General features: G+C 40.4%; 1 protein-coding gene across 1 annotated transcript in view; it reads right to left on the minus strand.

Annotated features, from left to right (window-relative positions):
* Nucleotides 1–8,448, minus strand: part of LOC134354850 (protein delta homolog 1) — a 29,896-nt gene extending 21,448 nt beyond the window's left edge. The window contains exons 1-4 of the mRNA XM_063064278.1: nt 8,376–8,448; nt 6,969–7,060; nt 4,402–4,513; nt 1,125–1,188 (exon numbers count right to left, since the gene is read on the minus strand). Of these exons, the coding sequence (XP_062920348.1) occupies nt 1,125–1,188; nt 4,402–4,474 (137 nt within the window). The 5' untranslated portion in view covers nt 4,475–4,513; nt 6,969–7,060; nt 8,376–8,448. The remainder of the gene's footprint in view (nt 1–1,124; nt 1,189–4,401; nt 4,514–6,968; nt 7,061–8,375) is intronic.
* Nucleotides 8,449–9,323: the final 875 nt, after the last annotated feature.

Consider the following 9,323-nt stretch of genomic DNA (forward strand, 5'->3'; position numbering starts at 1 on the left):
CTTCACTAAGTATATTTAAGAAACAGTTAGATAGATTTTTACATAGAAAGGGAATTAAGGGTTACAGGGAAAAGGCAGGTAGATGGAGCTGAGTTTACGGACATATCAGTCATGATTTTATTGAATGGCGGGGCAGGCTCGATGGGCCAGATGGCCTACTCCTTCTCCTATTTCTTATTTTCTTATGGTGATAAAGTACCTAGTTTTCAAAAAAGTAGGACCCACATACATGAACATCTTTCAAGATCACAAGACTGTAAAGTGTTTTACATTTGATGTTGTTTTAGTGTGATCATTGTTGTATTGCAGGAAGTTTGTAAGCCACATATGCCACAAACAGCAATCTGATAATGGTCATATACTGTGAATATTTCAATGTAATTTAAGGGAAAATATCATTGCAGTATACCAACAAAAATATCCTCAAAATATATGAACAAGCTGTCAGTGGAAGTGGTGAATGTTGGTTCAATTTCAACACTTTAGAGAAGTTTGGATAAGTACATGGACAGGATGGGGATGGAGGGCTATGGTCCAGGTGTGGGCTGATGAGACGAGGCAGAATAATAGCTCAGCATGGACTAGATGGGCTGAAGGACCTGTTTCTGCGCTATAGTGCTTTATGACTCAATGACACTTTTCATTACAATAGCACAATGTTATCTAAATAGACTTTTATATTTACATTGCCTGGGTTTGCGTGGGATGATGAGGAAACGGAACCAATAGTGTTCAGAAAAGATTGAATCCACAGGATTTAGACTCAACAATGAGACTGCTAAAAATGGATTATATTGTTATGATCATGCTCCTTGACCACAGTGAATAGTTAGATTTAAATGCAAGTTAAATAAAATTTTAACAAAATTTAAATCAAAGCAGGCTAGTTCCAAAAGCCAATAGATTACCAAAGAACAACTATTTCAGGAATGCCTAAAAATTGCTTTCTTAACAAGACAGAGGTAAAACAATATTAATATGATTTTAATTATAATGTTTTAATTATTATTGAGATGTGTGTACAATGAATTTTGTTAATTTAGTATTGGACAAAAAATGTTTTAAAAAATAAAATCCTTAGTTCAGTCAGTTCTCCTCCGGTTGAATACGTTATGAGTTTGTACCTGCATTCACCAGTGATCTCACAGAATCCATTTAATGAATGACAGCCAGGCTGGCACTCAGCCCCTAAAGGCATAGAAAAAAATGTCAGTTATTGATTATCAAACAAGTAATTTGCAGAGTTATTTTCTATACCCAACAAGGAACACCTCTGCAATTTTAAATGGACTTTCATTTTCCCTCTAGTATATACAAAAGATATTTAATACTGTAGATAGTAGAAGTGTAATTACTTCTGGTATACTGAATAGAGAAATATATCAACTGATTTCCCAACTATCTACTTTTTTTATTTTATCATTTTCTTACAAAAATCTATCATATTTAATTTAAGAAATGGATTGGATTGAAAACTCCAGGAAAATGGGGATTTAGGATTCTGTTGCTTATAAAGAAAAGCAAGTCTGAATGAATTGTGATGCAATGTCAATTAATCGCCTGCATTAAAGTTTCCAGAGAATTAGAGTAAAACATCATTCTAATATTTAAAATAGTCAATTTGAAGGTCAAAGAAAATCTGTTATCAAAGCACATATATGTCACCATACACAACACTGTGTGGGCACGTGGCCAAGTGGTTAAGGCACTCGACTAGCGATCTGAAGGTTGTGAGTTCGAGCCCCAGCCGAGGCAGCATGTTGTGCCTTTGAGCAAGGTACTTAATGACACAGTGCTCTGCGATGACACTGGTGCCAAGCTGTATGGGTCCTAATGCCTTTCCCTTGGACAACATCAGTGTCGTGGAGAGGGAAGACCTGCAGCATGGGCAACTGCCGGTCTTTCATACAACCTTGCCCAGGCCTGTGCCCTGGAGACTGGAGACTGAAGACTTTCCAGGCGCAGATCCATGGTTTCACAAGACTAACAGATGCCTTTAATACAACACTAAGATTTGGTTTCTTGCAGGCATACACAGGAAATTCAAGAAACACAATAGAATCAATGAAATACACCACCCAATAGGACAGACAAACAACTAATGTGCAAAAGACAACAAACTATGCAAATATAATAATAATAAAAATAAATAAGCAATAAACATCGAGAACATGAGATGAAGAATCCTTGAAAGTAAGTCCATAGGTGTGGGAACAGTTCAGTGATGGGCCAAGTAAAGTTATCCCCTCTGGTTCAAAGGCCTGATGGTTGAGGGGTATAACTGTTCCTGAACCTGGTGGTGTGGGTCCTGGGGCTCCTGTACTTTCTTCCTGATGGCAGCAGCAAGAAGAATGCATGACCTGGATGGTAGGGGTCCTTGACGATGGATGGGGCTTCCCTGCAACAGCTCTCCATGTAGATGTGCTCAATGGTGGGGAGGGTTTCACCCATGATGGACTGGCCATATCCACAACCTATGACAATCTTCTACAGTATCCTCAACACCACCAACCTTTGTGTCATCTGCAAGCTTACTGACCCACTCCTCCACTTTCTCATCCAAGTCATTTATATATATATTTTTTAAAAATCACAAAGCGCAGGAGTCTCAGGTCAGAGACTTGCAGATCACAACTGGTTACTGACCTCCAGGCAGAATTATGGTCCATCGACCATCACCCTCTGCTTTCTATGGGCAAGTCAATTCTGAATTCACTCAGTTTCCACTGGTGAGTCTTGACTGAAGGAACACAGCCACAAGAGAAAAGAGAGGTCACTTAAAACTGAGGTGCTCAAAAGTTTCTTCTCAAAGAGAATCTCTGTAATCCTCTGCCCTGGCAGGTTTTGGAACCAGATCACTGGAGGTATTTAAAGTGAAGGGAAATTATATTCTGAAATAATTGAGAGCTATGAGGAACTGTCAAAGAAAGAAAGTTGAGTTCAGGGACATATCAGTCATGATCACCTTGAGTATTTGGGCATGCATGAGAGGGAAGGTTGTCTGATTTTGTTTCTGGACGTCATGTACTGGCGTTATGATAACCCCTATAGTCTGGCTTCTATAAAATACCTTCCTATCAATTGATTCCTTTTCCTGTTGCAACCACCTGGACTAGATTTTTGGAAGTTCTTGATACTACAGCTCATCGACTAAGTGTGAAAACTCAAGAGTGGCGAGTGTCTTGTGTCCAGCTGGAATGCAGGAACACCTAAAATTATTTCAGATTCCAGAGAGTAATATTACATTTAAAAGGCCATAAACATGTCCAATCTCTTTCATTTTAATAAAGTTATGAATGACGACGTGATCATATTTACAGACGGCAGGAATAAATTCAGATGAGAGATATAAATTTCGCAAATTGTAGTGTTGACAATGAAATAACTCAAATCATTCGGGCAATGAAACCGCTGCAAAGCGGCACCACGTTCCATGGCAGAGACACAAGGCGGCAGTTTGTCCCCACACAAAAGGACTATGCAGCATCTGACTATAATGCTCCATAAACAGCAGACCACCTCTCTCGTTTATTTATATTATAAACTGTTTAAAACCACGGTGATTTAACATAATCCACTCGCTTTCTCAAAGGATGCCTTCTGCCTGTTTCTCCGAGAGAACGGGGATCGCCAGATTTGTTTTGGCGAGATCTTAAGAGCTGAGTTTCAAAAGAGACTCTCCCTCTATTTCAAAGCTGCAGCTGTACAGGATCTCGATTTGATCACATTTCTTAGCACACTCTTGGATTCAGTTACGTCTAATGGGCTATAAATCATGGACAGTGGTTGCGTCCAGCGTTTTAAAGCTTGGCGAATGCCTTAAACAATCTGCTTTAGTATTGCATTGCTTGAATCTTGAATTGGTGCTTTTGGTCTTCCAATACCTCCTTCAAATTATTGTTTAAACGTGCCCAAAACAAGTTGATTTAAGGAACTCCCTGGACGGGTTATCGAATCTTTGCCCTTGCTTCACTATACTTTATAATCAATTCTTCACTTAAATAACCACTTATCATCGGCGATCGATAGTCCTTCTGCTATCTAAGCACGTACGGATAGTAACGTGAAAGTACGGGTTGCATTAACTTTAACCCAGTAATTGATACGAATCGAGTTTGTTCATCTTTCTTTCATTTTGCATTCAGACTTGTCTATTTAGGTGTTACTCGGATTGAATTCAAGTTACTTCGCATCTGGGAATATGCAAGTCGTATTGCAACGTATATAGCAAGACCGCCACCGTCAGCGGTCGTCCCTTACTACCGAAAGCAAATTCATGCGTGGGCGGCCAACAGCATCGTTAACGAGATAGATCTTGTTTCCTGACTGACGAAATATTGGCCCCTTCTTCAGAAAACATTTTACTTCTGCTACCGAATCTGAAATAAATATCAGTTTTACCTTGGGCAAATCCACCGACAGCGAGGACCAAAATGCAGCACCCTAGCATCGAATGAGCAGAGCGATGATCCATTGCTGCTTCCTTGCCGGGGGTTTATACACTTGTAACAGCCTAGGCAGTAGTTAGAAACATTTGTAATTCAGATCGAAATCGCAGTAATACCACGTTCGTCATCCCGCACAGGGGTCGTCCGTCCGTGAGATGATAAAGTTATATATTCCCACGAGAATTCGCGTCTCAATGTCCCAGAAATAAAAACACCGGTTAAGATAATTTGGGTTTTAAATATGCAGGAGCGCAGGAGGGCAACAGAGTTTGCCTATAAATAAGAAAGAAAAGTGGGACTCTATTCTCAGATATTTAAGATGCGGTTAACCGCAACCAGTTATTTAAATACATTCGTGGAATGGGACAGGTAATAATTTATATCCTCCTTTGTTCGTCTTATTCGGAGGAGGGACTGATGAATCACGATTAACAACAGCAATAGTGAAAGACACATCAAAGTTGCTGGTGAACGCAGCAGGCCAGCCAGCATCTGCAGAATTCCTCTTGTTAGCAATAGTGAAAGGGCGGTTTACCTGAAGCTTGACAACCTTTTTCAGTTCCTGTGTGAGTAAAGGTGGTGTGAGAAGGGTGCTGTTGCGCCCGAACATTTTTGTTTAAAGTTCTTCGCTGGACTAGTATTATCTTACCTGCTGCCCAACACCGCCAAACAATGACCACAGACCAATCAATGAGGCCATATCGTCTGTCCAAACGTGAGAGTGCACCCCGAAAGACGCATGCGCCCACTCCAACCGGCGCTCTATATCAAAGCAAAGCCACTTTCTGAAAGGGTGCTTCGTGCCAGACATCAGTTATCTTGACAGCAAGTAAGAGAAAAATTGCTGAGGGCGTGACCCAATTAACGCTTTTAAAATTAGAAGGCGTTTTTGTAGTGGAAATGATTCTCTTTATAAATAAAAGCAATCTGCGTAAGACAATCACCAAGAAATCGGGAAGAAACTTCAGCACACAGAAAGTGGCGTCAATGTGCAGCTCGCTACATAAGGAGAAGCCACGGCAAGTAGCAGGGCAGTGTATGAAGCGACTGATACATGAAGGAAAACGGGCATTTCCGATGGGCAATAAACACCAACCTCGACTGCTTGAATATCACGTGCTGTTTATGTGCCATAGGATTCGCATATATACCAATCTACATGAGGCGAACCTTAGACCTATTAGGAATAATCTTATGCTGAGTTTTCCCCGTCACCTGTTTCTTTTTGTCAGTGATCACAAATCCGAGTTTTACTGTTATCAAATCATACATCATTTCCCTTTCTGTGTTTACCTATTCAATCATAGGTATCACTCTGGTCATATTTTTAAGCAGTTTACTTCATTTTTATCTGTCAAAATAATTAGCTGTAAGCATCACAATTCACTTTCTCTCTTAAAGCCTGCAGTCCCGCAAATCCCAGTGATTCCCCATTTTTGTGAGCTGTCGTCCTGCAGGACATGACGCTTGATTCACAGTCAGAAGGATGCGAGGTTAAGCCCCGATCCAGAGATTTGTACTCAAATATCCAGGCTAACGCTATAAAACAGTGATGCGGACTTCTGTCCCAATGAGCTGCCAATGGACGAGCGATTAAACTGCAGTCCTTTTGTTGCTCATATGGAGAATATGCTTGACGAGTATGATAGTTATCCCTCATGGTGAGAAAAAAAATAAGGTAATACAGTAATCACAGCACTGTTTGTGAACACACACTCAGTTCTAATTGGTTCATATGGGGGAAACGATGACTACTCTTCAAAAACTTTTTATTGAATATGAAGAGCTTTGGTACATTCCGAGGTCATAAATGATTCTGTTGGCATTGGTTTAATATTTTACATGTGTACCAAGATACAGCGGAAAAGCTTGTCTTGCAGTACCGTTCATACAGATCAACCCATTACACAGTGCACTAAAGTGGAGCAAGATAAAATAATAACAAAGCAAGAGAAAATCTGCAGGTGCTGTAAATCCAAAGCAACGCACACAAAATGCTGGAGGAACTCAAGAGGCCGGGCAGCTTCTATGGAAAAGAGTAAACAGTCGTCGTTTTGGGCCGAGACCTTTCAGCAGGAGTCCTGATTACGTCGACTGTTTACTCTCTTCCACAGATGCTGCCTGACTTGCTGAGTTCTTCCAGCATTTTGCGTGTGTTGCTAAAATAATAACAATGCAGATTTAAGTGTAAAGGCTACAGCGAAAGTATATACAAATATAACGTTTAAATGTATAATTCACTGCAGCACAAACGGCATTTCCTGTGTTCATCAGTGACATAGCTAATGTTATCACGGACCTCAAAATATGGCAATAAATATTGCTGTAAAATAGGTTTTCACATTCCAATCAGTTCGTCGTTTCTATTTTCACCGTTCACTCTAGCCTTTCATGATACGAGAACGCTAACATTATTTTACAGAAGTTTCACCGTTAGGACAATTAATTGCAATCTCAATAGTGGTAACTCGGAAGAGAAAGGTTTGACCCACACAAAGGAAGTCGTGCCAGATCACTTACTCTAGAGCTCGTGAGTCCAACCACAATCCGGATACCAAACGCTAGTGTCTTTGTTGGGCTACTCTCATTCACGTGGGAGCTCATCCACGTACCTATTTACAAAAAATAGATAGACATTTTCCAGAAGAACCACAGTAACAAGGCCGGAGATCACGAAGGAAAAAAAACAATTTTGATACACCTAAATCTCTTTAGCCCAGCCTTGCTGGGAAATAAACTAAAATTGTAATTGTGTTGTAATAATCCAGCTCAGTGGATCACGAATCGACTGATACGCAGTCTGCTTTAGGAATTGCAAAGCACATTGCCTTCTTAAGTCAAACACCGTGGGTAATGCAACTAAACAATCTGCCGCACGAGCATTTCACCAGCTACTGCAGCCAGAAGCTCGTACAAGACAGACACGTCCATCATTCTTTCCTTGCTTAGAGTACTGAGATGTGGTACCACATCAAAGCTCACACTACATTAAGTCAATGACCGAGTATTAGCCTCGTTTAATTCATCTTTCTTGTTTTTTAATCCAATTTATGTTCAGTTTGACAATAAATACTGGCGCCACTGCAATGTTGTGATTTTCCCCCGTAAATTCGTCCTTTCAAAGTCAATTTGCATCTGACAGCTGACAGTGAAGGGCACTGAGACGTTTATACGAGGTATAAGTACAAGGAGTTGATTCCAAAATGTCCAGTTGCTTCTTAAAACTCATAGCTTTTTGTTTTGCTGCTAATGTCAGCAATCTACTTGATAATTATTTGATCAAGTTGTATTATTATTTCCTCATTTTCATAAAGTAGTGGTTAAATTTGTCCAATAAAATTAGCTTGCATCCTTAGAACCATAGAACCATAGAAACTACAGCACAGAAACAGGCCCTTTGGCCCTTCTTGGCTGTGCCGAACCATTTTCTGCCTAGTCCCACTGACCTGCACACGGACCATATCCCTCCATGCACCTCCCATCCATGTATCTGTCCAATTTATTCTTAAATGTTAAAAAAGAACCCGCATTTACCACCTCGTCTGGCAGCTCATTCCATACTCCCACCACTCTCTGTGTGAAGAAGCCCCCCCCCGCTAATGTTCCCTTTAAACTTTTCCCCCCTCACCCTTAACCAATGTCCTCTGGTTTTTTCTCCCCTTGCCTCAGTGGAAAAAGCCTGCTTGCATTCACTCTATCTATACCCATCATAATTTTATATACCTCTATCAAATCTCCCCTCATTCTTCTACGCTCCTTCGTATTCAGAACTTTAATATTTTTAAACAATTGCGTACTATTTATTCTTCCAACTGAAAAGAGATTCAAATCATCATTAGCTTCTCATGTGTCGCTTCTTTAAATTCAGGCGTTAACCGGAAGATCTGACAGCTTTAACCTCTGGCTTCGGCATTCTGGGATACCGACCTGATTGAAACACATCGGTGCCCAAGGAGAGCATGGTGACCTGCCGCAATGATTATTATCCCAGTAGCATTTAGTTCCACTGCGACGAAGTGCTTTGAGTGGGTTGGTCGTGACGCATATAAACCCCCGCCTGAGAAGCGACTTGGATCCGCTCCAATTTGCCTCCTGTCACCAAGGTCAACAGCAGCTGCCATCTCGTTGGCTCTTCACTCAGCTCTATGGGTTCTCTTTCAAAGACTCTACGACTCATGTTCTCAGTATTGATTAATGAATTAATTGTTTTTTTTATGTTTGTAGAAAGGTATTTTGATAATGGGTTTACTTTGAACTTTGATATATCCACTTCTGTCCCTATAAATGATAGTTTTTTTTTAAACGGGGACTGAAGCTGGTGTTTTGCCCAGGCCTGGTTGTACTTAGCCAAAATAAAAACATAAAATATTGGAGAAAATCAGCAGGTCAGGCAGCGTCTGCAGAAATAGACGATAAGGTATAGAAGCAGAATTAGGCCACTCAGCCCATCAAGTCTGCTCCGCCATTCCATCATGGCTGAGTAACTATCCCTCTCAACCCCCTTCTCGTGACTTCTCGTAACCTTTGACACCATTACTAATCACGAATTTATCAAACTCCGCTTTAAATATACTCAATGACTTAGCTTCCACATCCATCATTGGTAACGAGTTCCCCAGATTCACCACAACCGGTTCCGACCTGAAACCTTAAATCTAACCCTCAAATCTCTGAGATTTTCCTCCTGCTCCAGTACATTCTAATTTATTGCATAATTCACACAAAACTCCCCGTTAGATTTCACCTCTAGCTTGTATATACTGGATTTGATAAAAAAAAAGAACATCACTCCGAAATTAATTTCCTCTCTCAGTAGATGTTGATTTTTTTTCAGCGTGTTTACTTTTTAATTGTACAATGCATGTTTGATATTTA

The sequence above is a fragment of the Mobula hypostoma genome, chromosome 1, assembly GCF_963921235.1.
Source record: "Mobula hypostoma chromosome 1, sMobHyp1.1, whole genome shotgun sequence".
NCBI classification, from domain to species: Eukaryota; Metazoa; Chordata; class Chondrichthyes; order Myliobatiformes; family Myliobatidae; genus Mobula; species Mobula hypostoma.